The sequence below is a fragment of the Somniosus microcephalus genome, unplaced genomic scaffold (genome assembly GCF_052327205.1).
Source record: "Somniosus microcephalus isolate GS21.2 unplaced genomic scaffold, FLI_Smic_1.0 unresolved_chr9, whole genome shotgun sequence".
In the NCBI taxonomy this organism is placed as follows: Eukaryota; Metazoa; Chordata; class Chondrichthyes; order Squaliformes; family Somniosidae; genus Somniosus; species Somniosus microcephalus.
Genome location: NW_028225187.1, coordinates 33,799,688 through 33,822,170, shown reverse-complemented (window position 1 = coordinate 33,822,170; position 22,483 = coordinate 33,799,688). Strand labels below are relative to the sequence as shown.

Genomic DNA, 22,483 nt, shown 5'->3' with positions numbered 1-22,483 from the left:
CATTTCTATTAACTCCCCCTACTTGATTGGCCCCCCCGCTCCACGGTGCTGTGGCCAGATTGCTCACCCTCCCCGCAGTCCCTGTTCCCATCCTCACAGGGAGTAAGAGCCTAGAATCTGTTGGACAAGTGCAAGGGCTGTGGTTCCTCCAACACTACCTCCTGGATCCCCGTACCTGCCAAAATTCTAGTCACACCATCCTGACCCTGGCCACGGACTACATCTGAATTAATTAATCTAATTGGCGTGAATACCTCGTGATACACAGAGTTCAGGTAACTCTCCCCCTCCATGATGTGTCTCAATGTTTGAAGCTCGGACTCCAGCTCTTCAACACGGAGCCGGAATTCCTCGAGCAGCCAACACTTACTGCAAATGTGATCACCGTGAGCATCAATGGTGTCCACCAGCTCCCACATATTGCAGCAGCAACACATCACCTGATCACCCATTCTATGTAATTAATTAAATTTATTAATATTAATCTTAAATACCCTCTGCCCCGATTCTAGCTGGTGAATATCACACCTTAGAAACTATAAACCAAAGAGATTTAAGCTTAAAAAGGGAGAAATACTTACCAACCAATCACTTACCCGCTTTCTGGTGACGTCACACTTGGATTGCTTTTTACCTCTCTCCTTCCCTCCGAGTTCCAAGACTGGAGATTGGTAAACCTACCTGGGTCTCGGGAGCCTTTATACAGCCGCTCAGTCCGCGATTCCCGCTGATTCTTGCACTGAGGCCTTACCTGGTCTCTGGAGCCTTTATACAGCCTTTCAGCCCGCGATTCCCGCCGATTCTCGAACTGAGGCCTTACCTGGTCTCTGGAGCCTTTATACAGCCGCTCAGCCTGCGATTCCCGCCGATTCTCGCACTGAGGCCTTACCTGTGTCTCTGGAGCCTTTATACAGCCGCTCAGCCCGCGATTCCCGCCGATTCTCGCGGGGGACATGTTGATGTTCAGAGGGACCTGGGTGTCCTTGTGCACTAATGATTGAAAGTTAACATGCAGCTACATCAAGCAATTTGGGAAGCAAATGATATGTTGGCATTTATTACAAGAGGATTTGAGTATAAGTGTGATGACATCTTAAAGCAATTTCATCGGTCCTTGTTTAGACCACATCTAATATGTAGAGTTTTGCTCTGCTTACCTATGTAGGGATATACTTGTCATAAAGGAGGTGCAACAAAAGTTCACCAGACTGATTCGTGAGATGTGGTGATTGTCCAGTGAGGAGAGATTGAGGCCTATATTCCCTAGATTTTAGAAGAATGAGAGGTGATCTAATTGAAACATACACATTTTTAATGGGATTGACATGGTAGATGCAGGGAGTATGTTTCCCCTGGTTGGGGAATCTAGAATTGGGGTTACAGTCTCAGAATAAGTGGGGTACCGTTTAGGACTGAGTTGAAAAATGTCTTCTCTCAGAGTGTAGTGAATCTTTGCAGTTCTGCACCCCTGAGGGTTCTGGAGGCTCAGTCGTTGAGTATCTTCAAGGTGTGGAGATGTCGGTGTTGGACTGGGGTGGACAAATGTAAGAAGTCACCACAACACCAGGTTATAGTCCAACAGTTTTATTTGAAATCACAAGCTTTCGGAGCGCTGCTCCTTCGTCAGGTGAAGTGGAGAGATGCCTATAGACACAGATTATATAGTCAGAGAATAATGCCAGATGATTAAAGGTAATCTTTCTAACTGCCATTTATCACACCTCGGCAGAGAGATAATCACAGCAATCAAAGGTGTGAATGGTGTCCAAACAGGTCAGTCAGCAAAACATTACATCAATGATGATTGCTGTGATTATCTCTCTGCCGAGGTGTGATAAATGGCAGTTAGAAAGATTACCTGAAATCATCTGGCATTATTCTCTGACGATATAATCTGTGTCTATAGGCATCTCTCCACTTCACCTGATGAAGGAGCAGCACTCCAAAAGCTTGTGATTTCAAATAAAACAGTTGGACTATAACTGGGTATATTCAAGACAGAGATCGACCGATTTTGGGATATTAAGGGAATCAATCGATATGGGTATAGTGCAGGAAAGTTGAGTTTAGGTTGAAAATCAGCTGATGAATGGCGGAGCAAGTTCGAGGGTCCGAATGGCCTACTCCTGCTCCTATTTCTCATGTTGTTATGTGTTCATTTTAATTTACTTTGTGCCTCTCTTTACAAAGCCCAGCTGCCGTATGATTTTATTTATCAGCCGTATCTACTTGTCCTGTCATCGTCACAATTGTCAATGTGAACTGCCAATTCTCTTTGCTACTGCACTTCCTTTAAAACAGAACCATTGAATGTGTATTGCGTCTCATAGTTCTTCGCAAATGCTTCACGTCACATTTCTCTGCATTATATTTCAGATGGCATGTGCCTGCCCATTTGAAACTATGCCCTTTATAATCGAGTCCAGGTCATTAATGTATCTTAAAAAGAGCAGCGTTCTCAATAACCGACGTTTGAGGAACACCACGAAGTTCTCCCTCCAAGGCTGATAAACAAGCGTGCAGCACCACTGTGCTTATTGTCCATTAGCCAATGTTGTGTGCACGCTGCTACTGCCCTACTAATAATATAATTGATGGAACGACAATAAGCAGCCACGACTATAGAAATTACAGTCACTAAATATTAATTGAAAGTCGAGGAATAACTGGAGGGATCCGGATGAAGTGTCAGGGCCAGCAGCAAGCGCAAGCACTGTACATTGCCACGTGTAAAGTTTTAAGTGAATAAACGTTTTAATCAGATGAATACCCAGGGGCTGTGGGGAAGCAGCAGGATATTAGGATGTGTTCCGGCTAGCTGCAACAAACAGCCAGCAGAGACAGAATGAATTCAATGGCCCTGTTATGTGTTGCAAACTTCCACTGTAGGCCTGCTGATAAAGCCATATGCTTGAATGTCAGCTTTTACAATCACCTGTAATGCCTGTTTAACTACACTGCGTACTGTACAGAAGATAACTAAACAATTTTAAACCAGAGTTGACAGCATTGGAAGAAATCAAATAAAGTACAGTTCCCGTTACCGAGATGTAACAATAACTTACTGTCTGAACAGGTTAAAACTCACCACTCACAGGTATCATGAAATGTGGAATCTGATCAGAGGAGAAATCTTTCACTATTTCTGAAGCGGCCAGTTTCTGTTGAGGTCCACTGAGAACTGATAAATTCTGCAGCCACTGCGTTCACACAGCAAGAGCCTGCTCCTTCCTTCCTGCTTTCATGTCATTGCATTAAGAGTAGGGTTAGTGCAGCAATAGGAAGTGGGAGCTTTACAATATCTTTGAAATTTTCCTTCGCATTGCAGCCATAAGATATCTGGAAGAGTTTTTTGTTATGCATCATTAAAATATGTGGGTACTCAAAGCATGCAATTTACTCTTACTGGTATTACAGATGGATTTATTTCACTGACTCTACGTTACATATATCAATCACAGGGTTGCAGTAAAGGGAGAAAAGGGCAACACCATTAAAGACAAAACTCAGCAAACTACACCTACAATTCAGGAAACCTGACAAAAACGAATGCTGTGCTACTGACAGGATTTTGTTACGATACATTTTACCCTCATTAAATGGTTTTGTTGGCACTTCCTTCTGCAGCTGTTGTGCTACCTACGCAACGGATTATGACCTCGGCATTGCTCTACTTCCAGATCGTTACTTTTTCCGGTCCTGTCCGTCTACGTTCCGCTCCTCACTCCAATTCATTGCAACACGGCGGATGATCATATTTTCTCTCTTAGCGAATAACTCTTCTATTCTCTTTCCTTTGAAACACAACGTCATGGCAACGCGATTGTACCTGAGCAAAAATCCAGTGGCGCAAACTGCTTGTAAACTCGTAATTATTGAGCACAGATAATGAAGAATAATTGGATTATGTTGCGAATCAGCTCAGAAGGCTGTAGTAGATCTCTTTGATTGCCAAATTGTGTTTACAGTGGGAAGTAACTATTCGGCCAATGGTGCCTGTGGCAGTTCTTTGCAAGAGCTATCCAACTGTTCTCACTCACCTGCTCTTTCACCATAGCCCTGCCAAAGTTTCCTTTCCAAGGATGTATCCAATTCCTTATTGAAAATTTATATTAAATCGGTTTCCAGAACCTCCTCATTGTTTCCGTCTGTTCCAAATTTCGTGTCAGCTGCAAACGTTGAAATTTTGCCTTTATTTCCAAATCCAGTCAAAGTCTATGTAAAAAATAGCAGTGGCATTAATATCTATTCCTGGGGACAGAACAACATTCTGCCATATTGTCTAAAAAAATGAAAACTAATATTTACAATGCCGGTTGATTTGACAATGGAAGGGTTAAATATTGAAACACAATGTGCACATAAGAATGTCGAGATCTCATTATTATAATATATCTCCTGCCTAACTGGCCTGCCACCACTTCCCTATTTGCAACATCCAATCTGATAACGGTTCTGTTCTACTTCCTGCCGTTGGAGAAGTTATCTGGCGAGTGAGATAACAGGCATGTAGTCAATCGTTCCACAGAGGACATTTTCTGGGCATTGCAACTGAACAGGTTTGAAGATACAATCGCAGACATACATCTGTTTGCCTCAAGTGAAAACAAAATTATTCAAACATTTAAATTTTACACTCCCGAATTATTAATGTAATGCATTTCCTAAGATGAAGATTGAACCCATCTGCTTTTTTCTGAGGCACTGCAATTCATACCTTCAACAATTCATACCTTATCCATTGCAGTTTGAACATAGGAATGTAGGAACATAAGAACAGGAATAGCCCTTTCAGCCCCTCGAGCCTGTTCCACCATTCAATGAGATCATGTCTGATCTGCAACCTAAGTACAGATACGCACCCTTGCCCCATATCCCGCAATAACTTTAGTTAGCAAAACGCTACCAAGCTCAGATTTAAGATTTATAATTGACCTAGCTCCAATTGCCATTTATGGAAGAGAGTTCAAAAGTTCTCCCATCCGTTGTGTGTAGAAGTGTTTCCTAATTTCACAACTGAAATGTCTGGCTCTCATTTTTAGACTATGCCCCCTAGTCCTAGAATCCACAACAAGCGGAAATATTTTCTCTCTATCTACCCTATCTGTTTCACTTTATATCCTGAAAATTTGGATCAGATCACCCCTTAACCTTCTAAATTCTATGGAATACAAGCCAATTTGTTTAAGCTCTACATTGAACTTAACCCTTGAAGTCCGGGTATCATTCTGGTAAACATACGCTGCACTCCCTCCAAGGTCAACATATCCTTCCTAAGATGTTCTGCCCAGAACTGCTCACAGTACACCAGGTTTGGTCTAGCCAATGTTTTGGATAGCGGTAGCATTACTTATAAACCCTTATATATTGTCCTCCAGATATAAAGACCGACATTCCATTAGCCTTTTTGATTATTGACTCAACCTCATCAAGATATTGTAATGATGGATTTGCTGTCACTTTAACATCCGATCTGCAGACGAGGTGTGAACACTTGGTGTGTTGATTATGGTATGGAAACAGCAGCCTAGAAATTACGTGTAGTGTTGGTATTTCCGAGCCAGTTTCAGCAGCAAAAATACTCAGCAAAGCTGTGCGTTGTTATACAAATTACAATTGTTTCACTAAAGTCTTTCACTGAAGAGAATCTGCCTCCAATCCAGTATTGCCAACCACAATCAATGCCATGGGCAGTCTGGCCTCCAAGATGCAACGAGCAGGCTGTCCTGTGTTGAGAGGTTGTGCAGAATGAGCCTGTACTCTCTGGAGTTTAGAAGAATAAGAGGTGATCTCATGGAAATATACAAGATTCTGAAGGGATTGCCAGGGTAGATGCTGAGAGGTTGTTTTCCCCCTGGCTGGAGTGTCTAGGACTTGGAGGCATAGTCTCAGGATAAGGGATCGGCCATTTAAGACCGAGCTGAGGAGGAATGTCTTCACCCAGAGGGTTGTGAATCCTTGGAGTTTTCTGACCCAGAGCTCAGTGAATGCTGAGTCTTTGATTATATACAAGGCTGACGCAAATGGAATGAAGGGATATGGAGCTCGGGTGGGAAAGTGAAGTTGAGGTCGATGATCAGCCATGATCTTTTTGAATAGAGGATCAGTCTCCAGGGTCCTTATGGCCAAAGCCTGCTCCTATTTCTGATGACCTTCCGTTCTTCTGTCCCGTAGACAGCGTCCCATAGTTGTTTACAACGAGTCATAGCTATGACTTAGCATCCCACCATCAAGCCTGTAAAGTTCGAGTGTCATCCTCAGGATAGGCCAAACATGCTATATCCGGACAAAAATGCACGATCATTGGGTAATCAACATTGAATCCAGACTCAATAAATCTCATGGATTGAGGAATTGAGTCAAACAAGCTGAAGGAGTCTTCCTGACAATGAACATCTTTTCCTCGACAAGTGATGAATTAGTGCTCTTCCATGTTGACCAACAATTACTGGAAGCACCTACTGAGTTAAAGGTGTAGAATGTGAGGTGATGATTGTGACTAGTCTGATGGAGCGGCATCCAGCACTACTTTGTCAGGCCCCATAGTTCTTTATGTGTCCAGGGCACTCAGCAGGTTCTTGAGGTTACGTGAAGAGAATTGAATTGGCTTTATGCTGGCATCTGTTGAGGACCTCAGGAGCTGTACAAGAAACTGCATGTGCACAACACTTCTGGCTGAGCATGCTTGCGAACTCATCCCCCTTGCGTTTTGCATTCACACGTCATTATGTCGGATGGGGATGTTCTAACCGACTCCTCCTCCAGTTAGTTGCACAATTTTGCACCCACATTCACGACTGGATGTGGTAGGATGGCAGACCTCTGACCTGATTTGTTGGTTCTGGAATGGCGCTGTCATGCTACTTCCGACTTTTATCTTGCATTTAGGCATGTGTTCCAGCTTCACCCGAGAGGCACTTCATTTTCTGGTTCACCTGGTGATGATCATCGCATGCACTTTGACACACATTAAACTTAAGTTGTTCATCTGACATCTTTGTGTCAGAGGAGTGAGGGTTATGCAGGTTTGTGGGCTACATATTTGTGATGGAATACAACTCTACTGCTGCTGATGTTGCACACCGACTCTTGAATGCACACTTTAGAGCTCATAGATCTGCCCTTAATCTATCCCACTTTTAATGGCGATAATGCTATACTTCACCACAGAGGGTGTCCTCAATATAAAGGTAGGACCTGGTCTTTACCAGTACTGTGAGTTGATCATCCTGCCAATCCAATCATGCCAAGTGGATCTTTTCCTTTCATTCGTTCTGGGATAAGTGCATCGCTGCCAAGGCTACCATTTATTGACCATCCCTATTTGCCCTTGGGAAGGTGGTGAAATGATGTAGTCCTTGCAGTGATGGTGCTCCCACAGTGCTGTTAGTAAGGGAGTTCCAAGATTTTATCCCAGCGACGATAAAGGAACTGCGATATATTTCTAATTCAGGATGATGTGTGACTTGGAGGGGAACTTGCAGGTCACGTTGTTCCCATGTGCCTGCAGCCCTTGTCCTTGTAGGTGGTAGATGTCGCGAGTTTAGGTGGTGCTGGAAAAGAAGCCTTGGTGAGTTGCTGCCGTGCATCTTGTAGATGGTACACATTGCAGCCACAGTGCGCCGGTGGTGGAGGGACTGTAAGTTGAAGGTTGTGGATATGCTGCCAATCAAGAGGTCTGCGTTTACATGGATTTTGTAGTTTCTTCAGTGTTGTTGGAGCTGCACTCATCCAGGAAAGTGTTCCATCACACTCCTGACTTTTGCCTTGTACATGGTGGAAAATTTTTAAGGAGTCAGGAGGTGAGACACTCGACGCTGAATACGTCGCCTCTGACAAGCTCTTGTTGCCACGGTGTTTAAGTTGCTGGTCCAGTTAAGTTTATGGTCAATGCTGACCCCCAGTATATTGATGTTGGGGGTTTCGGCGACGGCAATGCTATTGACTGTAAAGGGGTGGTGATTAGAATCTTGCTTGTTGGAGATCTTTATTGCCTGGAGCTTCAGTGCCGTGAATGTTACCTGCCACTTATCAGCTCGAGCCTGATTGTCATCCAGGTCTTGTTGCATGGGGCATGGAATGCTTTATTTCCTGAGGAGTTCCGGAAGGAACTATACACTGTGCAATCATCAGCAAACATCCACACTTGTTAGCTTATGATTATGAAAGGCCATTGATGAAGCAGCTGGAGATGGTTGGGCTTAGATTTCCCTGAGGAACTCATGCAGCAATATCCTGGGGCTGCGCTGATTGACATCCACAGCAACAATCATCTTCCTCTTTGCTTGGTTTGATTCAAGCCAGTGGATTGTTCCCCCCCACCCGATTCCCATTGACTTCAGCTTTACTACGGCTCTTGATTCCATACTCGGTCAAAGGCGGCCTTGATGTCAAGGGCAGTCAATCTCGCCTCACCTCTGGAAGTCAGCTCCTTTGTCCATGTTTGGCCCAATGCTGTAATGAGGGCTGGAGTCACGTAGTCCTGACGGAACCCACACTTATCATCAGTGAGCAGGTAATTGGTGAGTAAGTGTTGCTTGATACAACTGTCGATGAGACCTTCCATCTCTTCGAACCAGGGTTTGCCCCCTGACTTATCAGTAATGCTTGAGTGAGGGATATGCCAGGCCATGAGGTTACAGATTGTGGAGGAACACAATTCTGCTGCTGCTGATTGCCAACTACGCCTCATGGATGCCCAGATTTGAGCTGATAATTCTGCGACCGGTTTACTGAATAGCTTATTTGCTCGTGTTGGTTCTCTATCCACCTGCAGCAAGTCCGGTCTGGCAGCTGTGCCCTTCAGGTCCCGGCCAGTTCGGTCAATGTTGTTATTTCCGAGCCTGTTGTAGAGCTAGACATTGCTGGTGGGGCAGGACAGAACCACGGACGTTAGCTGAAAGATATTATTCTATGAATATGCGTACGTCAGGCTTTTACTTGACTAGGTTCGCCCAAACTGGCCAGCAGTCCACAGATACCAGTGAGGAGGACATTGCAGGGTCTAGTGTGCGAGATGAGCCGTTGTTGTGATTTTATTCGATGTCTAGATCATAGCATAATTATCAATTCGATGTTATTGCTTTATTCCTTTCTAGCTGTATTGATACAACTGAGTGGTTGTTTGACCAATTCAGAGGGCAGTTAGAAATCAAAAACTTCGATGTGTGGCTGAAGTTATCTATAGCCCAGACCGGGTAAGGACTGTTGATTTCTTATGAGGAAAGGTTTAGCAGGTTAGAAGAACGAGAGGTGATCTTATTGAAATCTATAATATTCTGAGGGGGTTCGACAGGGTAGAGGCAGGGAGGATGTTTCCCCTCGTGGGGGAATCTAGAACTAGGGGGCATTGTTTCAGTATAAAGGATCGCCCATTAAAAACGGAGATGAGGAGGGATGTCTGCTCTCAGAGGGTCGTGAATCTTTGGAGTTCTGTACCACAAAGAGCTGTGGAGGCGGAGTCATTGAATATATTCCAGGCGGAGAAAGACAGATTTTGAAACACATTGGAATCAAGGGTTATGGGGAGCGGGCAGCAAAGTGGAGTTCAGGCCACGATCAGATCAGCCATGATCTTATTGAATGGTGGAGCAGGCTCGAGGGGCCGAATGGCATACTCCTGCTCCTATTTATTATGTTCTTGTATTCGCATGTTTCCTTCACTAAAGTACAATAAGCTATGCTTGGAATATTGCAAATAGTTTAACTGTGTGTCAGCATCAGAGAACACACTTTCAGGTTAATGCCAAAATAAGGATTTATCTCAGAGAGCAATATACACGAATTGAGTTAACTCGAACCGAAAGTAATACATCTCCGGAAAGATTGAGCAGACTGGGGATCCTTTCTGTAGAAAAAGGAACACTGAGCGTGGAAGAGATTTTTAAGAATATGAGAGAAATTGAAAGGATTCCACTTGTGGGGAAACCAAAATTGGGGCCATAAATATTAGAGAATAACTGGTAAGTCAAACAGGAAATTTAGGAGCAATGTATTCAGCCAGAGTGTGGTTACAATGTGGAGCTGGCTAACACATGAAGTGTTGATGCTAATAGCATAGATGCAGTTAATAGGGAAGATAGATAAATCACGAGGGATTAGGTTTTGCTATAGGGTTAAATGAAAAGTGGTGGGAGGAGACTCATGTGATGCCTAAACATCGGCATGGACCAACTGGGCCGAAGGGCCTCTTTCTGTGCTTTTAATTCCATCTAATTCAATGTAAAAAGAGCATTAAGGAATGAAATCATGGCCGGAGACGTTCGGATTTGAACTGTGTGTTTTTCCATCTGAAACTGTAACTTTTGGCATTGGGAGATGAACTCTTTGCATGATTTCATTCACTCTTACCATTAGTCAGAGAAGGCAACCGTGTTTTCAACTAAATCAATCGTGATACAAAACCAAAATACTGCGGATGCTGGAAATCTGAAATAAAAACAGAAAATGCTGGAAATACTCAGCCGGTCAGGCAGCATCTGTGGAGAGAGAAACAGAGTTAACGTTTCAGGTCGATGACCCTTCGTCAGAACTGGCATAAGGTTGGAGATGGAAGTGTAGGGCCAGGGGGAGGGTGCAGGGGGGAGGGGAGGAAAGAACAAAAGGGAAGGTCTGTGATAGGATGGAAGGCAGGAGAGATTAAGAGACAAAAGGAAGGATGGTGCAAGGCAAAAGTAGATGGCAATGGGTCAAGTTAAGAAACAAAAGATGGCTCTAGATGAAGGGTAAATGGCAATGGCAAAATGAAGGACAGCTGCCATGTGAGAGAGAGAAAAACATAAATGAAATAAAGATAGGGGCAGAGTCTATTATCTGAAATTGTTGAAAACTATGTTGAGTCCAAAAGGCTGTAAAGTGCCTAATCGAAAGATTGAGGTGCTGTTCCTCAAGCTTACGTTGAGCTTCATTGGAACAGTGCAAAAGGCGGTAAACCATGAGGTGTGAGTCGGAGTGGAGTGGAGACTTAAAGTGACAGGCGACTGAAAGCTCGCGGTCCCCCTTACGGACTGAATGGAGGCGTTCCATCAAAGGGGTGACCCAATCTGTGTTTGATCTCCCCAAGGTAGAGGAGACTGCATCGTGAGCATTGAATACAGTATACTAAATTGCAAGAATTGCAAGTAAATCGCTGTATCACCTGCAAGGGGTGTTTGGGGCCCTGGGCAGTGGGAAGGGACTGGTATAAGGGCATGTGTTGCATTTCCTGCGCAAGGGAATTCATTTAAGGAAGCTACAACAACAACTTCTGCATATATATATATATATTGCGCCTTTAACTTAGTAAAACGTCCCAAGGTGCTTCACAGGAGTGCGATAAAACAAACAAAAATTGACAGCAAGCCACATAAGAAGAAATTAGGGCAGATGATTAAAAGTTTGGTCAAAGTGGTAGGTTTTAAGGAGCGTCTTAAATGAGGAAATAGAGGTAGAGAGGCGGAGCGGTTTTGGGAGGGATCTCCAGAGATTATGGCCTAGGCAATAGAAGGCACAGCCACCATGGTTGAGCGATTATAATCAGGGATGCTCAAGAGGGCAAAGTTAGAGGAACACATAAATCTCGCGGAGCTGTCTGGCGGTAGGAGATTACAGAGATAGGGATGGTCGAGGGCCATTGGAGGGTTTTGAAGAAAAGGATGACAATTTTGAAATCGAGGTGTTGCTTGACCGGTAGCCAATGAAGGACAGCAAGCACAGGGGTGATGGGTGAAGGGAATTTGCTGCGTGTTAGGACACGGGGCAGCCGAGGTTTCTACATTTATCTTATTGTAATACAGCAAGTTCAATGTGTTCTGTACCAGAAAGGCATCCGTCAATCAATGGAAACACTGTTGGAAGGCAGCAGGCTCTCTGATTTTGAATGCTTCTACATCTTCAGAACTGACATGCAATTTTTGATGACTGTTACAGAGGTATCAGTAACATGCAGAAAATGAACAATTCATGACCGCATGCAGAAAGACGTGAACGACATTTAGGCTTCAGGCATAAGTGGCAGGTAACATTTGCGACACTCAAGTGACAGGCAATGACTACCTACAATAAGCGAGAGTCTAACCAACTTCCCATGACACTCAACGGTATTACATGTTGGGGGGGTTACCATTGACCAGAAACTTAACAGGACCAGCCACAAAAACATTGTGGCTGCAAGAGCGTGTCAGCAGCTGGGTAGTCTGCGGCAAGTGTCTCACCACCTCACTCCCCAACACCCTTACACCATCTACAAGGGAAAAGTCAGGATTGTGATTGAATACTCTCCCCTTGACTGGATGAGTATACAAGAGCTATCCAATTCATCCCACTTCCTGCTCTTTCCCCATTGCCCTGCACGTTTTTTCATTTTACATGTGTACATCCAATTTTCTTTCAAGACTTAACATTCAATCTGCTAGCACGACCATTTCAAGTAGGACCGCCCAGAACAGAACATCTTGCTGCATAAAAAAAATTCTTAACTCGCACTGTGGATCCTCTGCTATTTACCTTATGTGCCCGTGGTGCAGTTTCTGCTTATCATCGATGTATAGGGTGATTGTCAACGCGGCATCACATGGCCATGACTGAATTCTTGCCATCAGCACGGGAGGGATCGGAGGCAGTGTAACAGCGGGAGTCACTTTTGAACATATCATTTTTTAAGCAGCTTAGTGTCATCAAACATCTCTAAACATGACTCTATTAATATAATTAAAACTACATCTGACCGTAAAACAGAACACTGTGACATTGGAACAGTTATTCATCCCTCTCTGGCGCAAAAACACAAAAGCAAAAGAGCCACAACCACGGCTAACAAAAGAAATTAAGGAGAGTATTAGATCGAAAGAGAAGTCATATAAAGTTGCCAGGAAAAGTAGCAAGCCTGAGGATTGGGAGCAGTTTAGAGTTCAGCTAAAAAGGGAAAAGAGATTGATTAAGAGAAAAAAAGAGTATGAGAGAAAACTTGCAAGGAACATAAAATCGGATTGTAAAAACTTCTACAAGTATGTAAAAAGTAAAAGATTAGAGAAGACAAATGGAGGTCCCTTACAGTCATAAAAATGTAGTTTCGGCCCAGTGGGGAATGAGGGAATGAAGCATGAAATGGGAATCAGTTCTGCTGCTTGAAACCCTTCTGCTCCTTCAATGATATAACTAATTTAACTATTCGATTGAGTGGGTATTTCACTGCGTTCTTCAGCTCCTCTCTGAATGTAGCCTGGGTCACAGCATAAATACACGTGTTGGTGCAGGAACTGAGAAGCTGCAGCATTCCTGCTGTGGCTCCTGTGATATAAAGAGGGTCATTGAGGGAGGAAGCATAAATCTTTGCAATTCGCTGATAGAGAATAAATATAAAATCAGGGTCACCCATAACAGTATAAAACTGCCAGATATGCTGAAGAGTAAAACGATGGATTTCCTTCGGTTCTCCATCTCTGGATCCTTGTGATTACCTTCATTGCTGCTGACACTTTCATAGCTCCTTCTCTGCTTCAGTGTGATGGACTCACTGACTGTCACTGGACTTCATTGTAACATGAAATATTTTGAGGATATGCTGTATCAGTTTGCACTGTATCTGTTGGAATCAGAAGCCCTTCTATTGATCTGGAGATTATAAGAAGCAGCGGTGATGTTGGCGTTTTGTTAACTGAACAATCGTCCCATCTAACACTGGAATTTATAATTACAGGAGAAAGGACTTCCTATGCTTTTAGTTCTGTCTGGTAGAGATATTCGATTCTGTTGATTCCATGTATTACAGATGAGGGGAAGAGTACAGATGAACAGGAGGAGGCGTGGATCATCTGCAGAGATATTTAATTTTTCAGACATCTCGCCAATGGACAAACTGACACTGAGAATAGGATCAATGAGCACGAAGCATGTGAGCAGAATTTCGGCGTTGCAGGATAGGATTGAATCGGATGTGAAAAAGCTTTGGCAAAGAGAATACAGACAGTGCGGAAAGATAGAGGAGCAATAGAGAAACAGAGAGGGAGAAGGCAAGCGAGAAGGATATGTTTAGTGAAAGTGAGAGAGAGCGAGCTACTGAAACCTCGAGTAAAATTACAAGTAGATGTGACTTCAAGATGTTATTAGGATGTGGTCAGATTTGGTGAGATGTTATTGTTGGACCCGCTCCCTGTGTTTGTGCGTCAGATCCTCTGTCTGTTTTCGTGAATGTTATTTTTCCTTACTTTATGACTTATAAGTACACATTCTTAAAAATTAATTAACATCTAGGATGCATGAAATGGTAATCGTAATCAATTATTGGAATAGTGGATTTTTAAAACTATGCAACAGCTGAATTCAATCAAAAATGAGGCAGTTATAACGGATATATTTGAATTTGAATTTGATGTAACTGAATTGCTGAGTTAATTATTTGACCACATTTTAAACCCAACAAGCTGACACCAGTAAACACAGAAATGAATGTTTGAATTTATTATTTGAGTGGTGTTACTGTGATCTATACATTAACTTCCTCTCACTCTCTGCTGTAGTCTCTCCCTGTGAATCCCAGCCTCTCCTCCCCCTGCATTGAATCCTCTGTCTCCTCACCCGTTTCTTCAGTTTGTCCGCATTCCCAAACCCTCTGCTCTTGACACCCCTCCAGCTCCCCCGTGTCCTTTTCCTGGTTTCCCTCCCAATCTCACTCAATTCAATTCAATTCAAATCGCTTTATTGGCATGACAAGGTGCATCTTATGTTGCCAAAGCATCGAAAAACATTCATGGTTGAACACAAACACAGCTCTCTCCATACAGTGTATAAACAGATATATCCCTGAGTGTATAAATATACATTCATATAATTTGTATACACTCTTTTCTTAGATTTACTGGTTGTCCCTCTGTTTATGGCAAGCTTTAAGATAGTGTGCCGCTAAGGTTACACAATTTCTCTCTTCCCCTAGTAGGTATGGGAGTTTTTGGTCGTCATTCAAATTTCTGAATTTCGAGCATATTTTTGTGAATTTTGGGTAAAAATTCTCCCTTGTGCCCTGATATTTTCTACAAGCTGTGAGGAAGTGCATCTCTGTCTCCACCACTCCCTGACTGCAGTGAGAGCATATCCTGTCCTCTCCTGGTAGCTGGGTCTGCCTGTGTCTACCTTTTTCGATGGCCAGGCTATGTTCACTAAGTCTGCACATTGTCAAGGTTTTTCTCAGTTTGCTATCCTTTATCATGGTCAGGTAATCAGCCATGTTGTATTGTCTGTTTAGGGCCAAGTAGCAATTGAGTTTGTTTTGGGTTTTTGTTGTTTCTGCCCAATATGACAGATGTTTTTCCTTTTGCTTAGTGACGATTGTGTTGGGTCGAATTCTTTCTGTTACGCTGTCACTGTCCTGGGGCTGGTTATTGTTAGTAGTGTTAGTAGTTACTTCACTGAGTCCCAGGACTAGTTGACAGAGAGTATTCTTCTTTATGGTCCTCTCTTGGCATTTCAGGGCTTCGTAATGATAGCAGTGGGGGATGCTCATTTTTAGGTGTTTCCAAAATTTGGTGGCTCTTTTTTGGATGTTGTTTAATAATGGATATTGGCCTTGTTCTGCCGTGCATGCATTGTTTATGGTTTTCCTTTGAGTCCAGAGGATACTTTTACAGAATTCTGCATGTAGGATCTCAATTGGGTGCTTGTCCCATTTTGCAAATTCTTTTTGTGTTAGGGGTCCCCAAACCTCACTGCCATAGAGTGCAATTGGTTCAATTATTGATTTAAAAATTTTGAGCAAAATGCTAATTGGGATTTCTATTTGGATTGATTTTGTAATGGCATAGAAAGCCGTTCTCGCTTTCTCTTTCAGTTCATTCACAGCCAGATGAAAATTTCCCGTAGAACTGATTTTTAAGCCCAAGTATGTATAGTTAGTGGTTTGTTCAATTTTAGTTGTTCCTAGTGTGAAATTTATTTTGCGTCCCTGATGTCTGGATCTTTGCTGGAACACAAGGACTTTGGTTCTTTGGGGGTTTATTGTCAGGGTCCATGTCTGACAGAACGACTCCAGCAGATCCAGGTTCTGCTGTAGACCCTCCTTAGTTGGTGACAGCAGAACCAGGTCATCTGCATAGAGGAGGAATTTAACCTTGGATTCATATAGGGTGAGGCCGGGTGCTGTAGATTTTTCAAGTAGTTTTGCCAATTCATTTATGTAATTATTAAAGAGTGTTGGTGAGATGGGCGAGCCCTGCATCACACCATGCCTCTGTGGGAAGTATTTTGTTTGTTTGTCTCCAATTTAAACTGCACATTTATTGTTGCTATACATTGATTTAATTACATCATATGTTTTTCCCCCTACACCACTTTCGATAAGTTTCAGGAATAGACTGTCGTGCCAGATGGAATCGAAAGCCTTCTGGAAATCTATAAAGCAGGCAAAAATGTTGCTTTTGTTTTGATGAACATGTTTGTCAATTAGGGTCTGTAGGGTGAAGATATGATCTGATGTTCTATAGTTTGGTTGGAATCCAATTTGGCTTTTACTCAAGACATTGTGCTCCTCAAGGAAGTTTACAAGTCTTTTGTTTATGATACTACAGAATATCTTCCCCAGGTTAATGTTTACACAGATGCCTCGATAGTTATTTGGGTCAACTTTGTCCCCACTTCTGTATATGGGCGTTATGAGTCCTTTGTTCCAGATATCAGGGAAGTAACCGACACTCAGAACCAAGTTGAAGAGTTTTAGGATAGCCCGTTTCATTTTATTGTCTGTGTGTTTAATCATCCCGCTTAGTATGACTCAGTTTCCAGCTACCTTTTCCAACAGATCCAAAGCGTCAAACTCCCTGCCGTGGCTCTCGGCCTTTCCCGTTTAGTGCCAGACACTGTCGGATCCATTAACCCGGAGCAAACACAGCAGCAGCACCTCCCCCTGTCCCGAAATCATCCCGGCGTTAAATTTCTTTCACTCTATCTGTAGCTTAAATCCGGATTTAACACTTTGGATACCCGCTCCCTGATACCTCTCCTCCTTTGACCACTGGCACTGTGCCCTCAATAACAACAGAAAATGCTGGAAAACTCAGCAGGCCTGGCAACATCCGTGGAGAGAAATTAGAGTGGCGTTTCGGGCCTAGCCCTTTTGCAAATGGAAATGAAATAAAATAGATCGAAGGCAGGGCTGCCATAGAACAAAAGAAGTAAAAGAAGTAAAAGAGACATTAAGAGGTGTTCAAAACCAGACGAGATGGTAATAGGACAGTGGAGACAAAAGACAGCAAGATTAAATGTGAAGTGTACTGGCAGGTTGGGAGACAGCTGCCGTGTGGGAGAGAGAAAAAAAAAGGAAAGGGGGCGGGGGGAGATCCAAAACAAAGCGGTGGAAAAAAATATGTTAAAATGTAATAGGGGCCGAGGTTATGATCTGAAATTGTTGAACTCGATATTGAGTTCAGAAGGCTACAAAGTGCCTAATCGGAAGATGAGGTGCTGTTCCTCGAGTTTACGTTGAGCTTCCATGGAACAATGCAAGAGGCCAAGGACGGTGAGGTCTGAGTGGGAATGGAGCGGTGAATTAAAATAATAGGCGACCGGAAGCTCGGGGTCACCCTTACAGACTGATCAGAGGTGTTCCGCAAAGCGTTCACCCAATCTGCGTTTGGTTTCCCCAATGTAGAGGAGACCACTGTGCTGTGACCTCACTCGGCCCATCCAATGGATCCGCTGCTCACTTTATTCACTTTCTTTATCAAAGTTCCTTTTAATTAACGATAATTGTATTTAAATACATTTCTCTGCCCTGAAGCGTTGCCCAGGTCCATGAATCAGTTTCCACCGTTCGATGCAGCATCAAATCTGGCAATATCAGCCCAGTTCTTGTCAAACTGCTGCTTTGGCTCCAGCTCTGATCAGTAATTTCTCTGCTTCCTTTTCTCTCTCTTACATTTAACTTGGTGGCGGTTGTGATCCTGTCCCGAGGAAAGTGCGGTCCCTCCAAATGCTGGAATATGGGTTCTAAATGAATTTTTTGCATCTGTTTTCACTGTGGAGAAGGACGATGTAGACATAGAAATAGGGCGGGGGGACTGTGATATGCTCGAACATATTAACATCGAGAGGGAGGAGGTATTGGCGGTTTTAGCTGGCCTAAAAATGGATAAATCCCCAGGCCTGGATGAAATGTATCCCAGGCTGCTGTGTGAGGCAAAGGAGGAGATTGCGGGGGCTCTAACACATATATTCAGGACCTCTCTGGCCACAGGGGATGTGCCAGAGGACTGGAGAACCGCTAATGTAGTACCATTATTCAAGAAGGGTATTAGGGAAAAACCGCGGAACTACAGGCCAGTGAGCCTAACATCAATGGTAGGAAAATTATTGGAAAAAATCCTGAGGGACAAAATTTGTCTCCACTTGGAGAGGCAAGGATTAATCAGGGATAGTCAACATGGCTTTGTCAAGGGAAGATCATGTCTGACTAATTTGATTGAATTTTTTGAGTGGGTGACTAGGTGTGTGGATGAGGGTAACGCAGTGGATGTGGTATACATGGATTTCAGTAAGGCCTTCGATAAAGTCCAGCACAGGAGACTGGTCAAGAAGGTAAGAGCCCATGGAATCCAGGGTGCCTGGGCACATTGGATACAAAACTGGCATAGTTGCAGAAGGCAGAGGGTGATGGTCGAAGGTTGCTTTTGTGACTGGAAGCCTGTGGCCAGTGGGGTACCACAGGGATCGGTGCTGGGTCCCTTGCTGTTTGTGGTCTACATTAATGACTTGGATATGAATGTAAAGGGTATGATCAGTAAGTTCGCGGAGGATACAAAAATTGGTAGGGTGGTAAATAGCGAGGAGGGTAGCCTCAGTCTGCAGGATGATATAGATGGGTTGGTCAGATGGGCGGAACAGTGGCAAATGGAATTTAACCTGGAAAAGTGCGAGGTGATGGACTTTGGGGGGACTAACAAGGCAAGGGAATACACAATGAATGGAAAGACCCTAGGCAAGACGGAGGGTCAGAGGGATCTGGGTGTGCAAGTACACAGATCCCTGAAGGCGGCGGAACAGGTGGATAAGGTGGTAAAAAAGGCATATGGGATACTTGCCTTCATTAGCCGAGGCATTGAATATAAGAGCAAGGAGGTTATGATGGAGCTGTATAAAACACTGGTTAGGCCACAGCTGGAATACTGTGTGCAGTTCTGGTCGCCACACTACAGGAAGGATGTGATCGTGTTAGAGAGGGTGCAGAGGAGATTCACCAGGATGTTACCAGGGCTGGAGCGCTTCAGCTATGAAGAGAGACTGGGCAGATTGGGTTTGTTTTCCTTGGAGCAGAGGAGGCTGAGGGGGGACATGATTGAGGTGTACAAAATTATGAGGGGCATAGATAGGATGGATGCCGAGGAGCTTTTTCCCTTAGTAGAGGGGTCAATAACTAGGGGGCATAGATTCAAGGTAAAGGGCGGGAGGTTTAGAGGGGATTTGAGAAATAACTTTTTCACCCAGAGGGTGGTAGGAGTCTGGAACTCACTGCCTGAAAGGGTTGTGGAGGCAGAAACCCTCACAACATTTAAGAAGCATTTGGATGTGCACTTGAAATGCCATAGCATACAAGGCTACGGGCCAAATGCTGGAATATGGGATTAGATTAGGCAGGGCTTGATGGCCGGCGCGGACACGATGGGCCGAAGGGCCTCTATCCGTGTTGTATTACTCTATGACTCTATGACTCTAAATGTATCACTGGTGGGAATGGCAATGACCGATCTTCTGGCCCTCATCAATGATCCCATATTGAGGTGCATGTATCTGAATTATTTCCCAAATCATTCCTGAGAATTACTCCCGTGTTAAGTCTCGTTACCTTCCTGGTTTATCCAACCACGGCGGTTTCTGACTGGCTCACAGTCGCTTTCACCATTGATCGATTTGTGACCATTTGTTGTGAGAAGCTGAAAACAAAATATTGCACCGAGAAAACGGCCACTGTGGTTACCGGTACAGTGAGTGTGCTGGGCTATTTAGATCCTGTCCCCTGGTACTTTATTTATGAACCTAAGAATATACTTGATTATGTTCCCTGGGATTGTGTCAATCAACCGAGCTTCTTTCCATCCCACGCATGGGTCGCATTTGAGTTGTTGCACCTATTTTAACCCCTTGTGTCCCGTTCTTTCAGATTTTGTTGCTCAAAGCTCTGACGGTCAGAGGTATTTTAGCGGCCAGTAGAGTCCGCAGGGGACTCCGGCGTCGCAGCGATGGAGAGAATCACAAGGACCCAGAGATGGAGAACCGAAGGAAATCCATCATTTTGGTTTTCAGTATATCCGGCAGATTTATAGGTTTATGGACGCCCATTTTGTTTATTTTCTATCTCTCCATATCCAAGCCCTCTCTTCTTCCTCATCTACCTCCTTCCCATTGAAACATCCATCACCAGATATGGGATCCTCTTCTACATGTCCATTGAAGCCACCAGTTTTAACATCTCCTCTCTCGACCCCCCTTTCCTGTGTTATCCGACTACTTTTCCAACATCCTGCTTTGAATGAGCCATAACTTTCTCTAAACAAACATTGGCAAGGCAAAAGCCATCATCTTTAGTCAAATTTTACAAACTTTACAAATATTGTTCCCTAACCACCAGTACCAATCCCCACATTGGCCGTGAGCTGCCAATGACCCTCAGCATCTCTCTGATCCTAGCTTCTGCGTTATAACCATCAGTCACGCTATAACAAAGTCCACTGACTTCCGCCTCAGTAGCATCACCGCCTCCACTCTTGCCACATAGGCCCGATCTACTCAAACTCTAATCATAGGACAATCCTCCCATCTCTTGGATCAATCTAGTAAACTGTTGTTGCACTGTCTCTAAGGCAGGTATAACCTTCCTCAATTAAGGAGACCATAATTGTGCGCTGTACTCCAGGTGTGGTCTCCCCAAAGCCCTGTACAATGGTAGTAAGGCTTCCTTACTTTTGCACTCCATCCCATTGCAATAAAGACCAACAAGCTATTTGCCTTCCTAATTGTTTGCTGTACCTGCATGCTGACCTTCTAAGGTTCCTGTTCGATAACACCTATATCTCTCTGAACTTCAACATTCAATATTTTGGCACCAGTTAAAACGTATTCCCTTTTTCTATTCTTCCTACCAAAGTGAATAACCTCACATTCCCTCACATTATACTGCCCAATTGCATAACCTGTCTATATCACTTTGCAGGATCTCTGTATCTTCCACACAACTTACTTTCCCACCTAGCTTTCTATCGTCATGAAAATTGAGTACATTACATTCGGCCCCTTCATGTATATCATTAATTTAGATTGTAAATAATTGAGGCCCAAACAATAATCCTTGCGGCACCCCAATAATTATAGCCTGTCAACCGGAAAAATGACCCGGTTAACCCTGCTCTCTGTTTTCTGCCCGTTAATCAATCCTCTAACCATGCCAGTAATTTACCCCGACCTAATAAGTCTTTATCTTCCATAACATTCTTTAAAGTGGCTCCTTATCGAATGACTGTTGGATATCCAAATATAGTACATCCACTGCTTCCACTTCATCTACCCTGCTTGCTGCATCTTCAATATACTACAATAAATTTGCTAAACACAATTTCCCTTTCAAAAAACCATGTTGAGCCTGCCTAATCATATTATGATTTTCTAAGTGCCCTGTTATCACATCCTAAATAATGTTAAGAGAAAAAGGTAAAAAAAAAGTGGTAGTTTTGATCAAATGCATATGATTGGATTAGATCTGATTAAGCCTGTAAACCGATATCGGAATTGAGTCCCTCAATTAAAACAGCAACGTTGAGTTATAGGTAATGTTAAGTGTAATTTGAACCACTATTACATGTACAATATAAGTAATGATTCTGATATACCTGGTATTAGACGTTTATGAACGTCTCCTTCATAGCTCTTATTGTTTGCATTTTCAGCACAGGCCTCTTGCCTCATCGAGCGAGCACAAGCATCTTAGTTTGCAGGTGGGTTTTTAGAGCACAACCCATGGGGAGTGAGGTTAATTCTACCTTGTCTTTGCTTTTAGGCTAGTTCTCATGATAGAAGAAAGTTGCTCGAGTGAAACTGATCAAAAATAATACGTGATACATCTCTGGATTCATAGCGCATTCATTCATTGGGTGAAAACGTGTATTGGTAACAGAATATCTGTCACAAGAGCCTTCAACTGCGTCTTGCTGGTTAAAGATATTAGGTAAAGTAAGACTTGCTGGTGAAGGAAGTGTCTCAGATCTTGTGGAAGGTCGTAAGGCAGTACATTTCAGATATTGTTTGTTGCATTGAGAGGAAAGTGGCTGCAATTGACAATCTTCCTTTTTACACAACACTCTTACGGGCCATGCTTGTCTCCAGTTTCTTTGGCTGGCCTGATATGGGCTGAACATGCCCAGGTGATTATTAATGTTGCACACGATGATTTATTGGATGGATTTAGTGTCCGCTGGAAGAATGATGCAGCATCGTGTATCATTAGAACAATTGTTCCCATCAGAAGAGAAGC

General features: G+C 43.4%; 1 protein-coding gene across 1 annotated transcript in view; it reads right to left on the bottom strand.

The window, feature by feature from the left end:
- Positions 1–21,918, bottom strand: part of LOC147085050 (immunoglobulin superfamily member 1-like) — a 103,858-nt gene extending 81,940 nt beyond the window's left edge. The window contains exon 1 of the mRNA XM_085979410.1: positions 21,843–21,918. Within this exon, the coding sequence (XP_085835536.1) occupies positions 21,843–21,918 (76 nt within the window). The remainder of the gene's footprint in view (positions 1–21,842) is intronic.
- Positions 21,919–22,483: the final 565 nt, after the last annotated feature.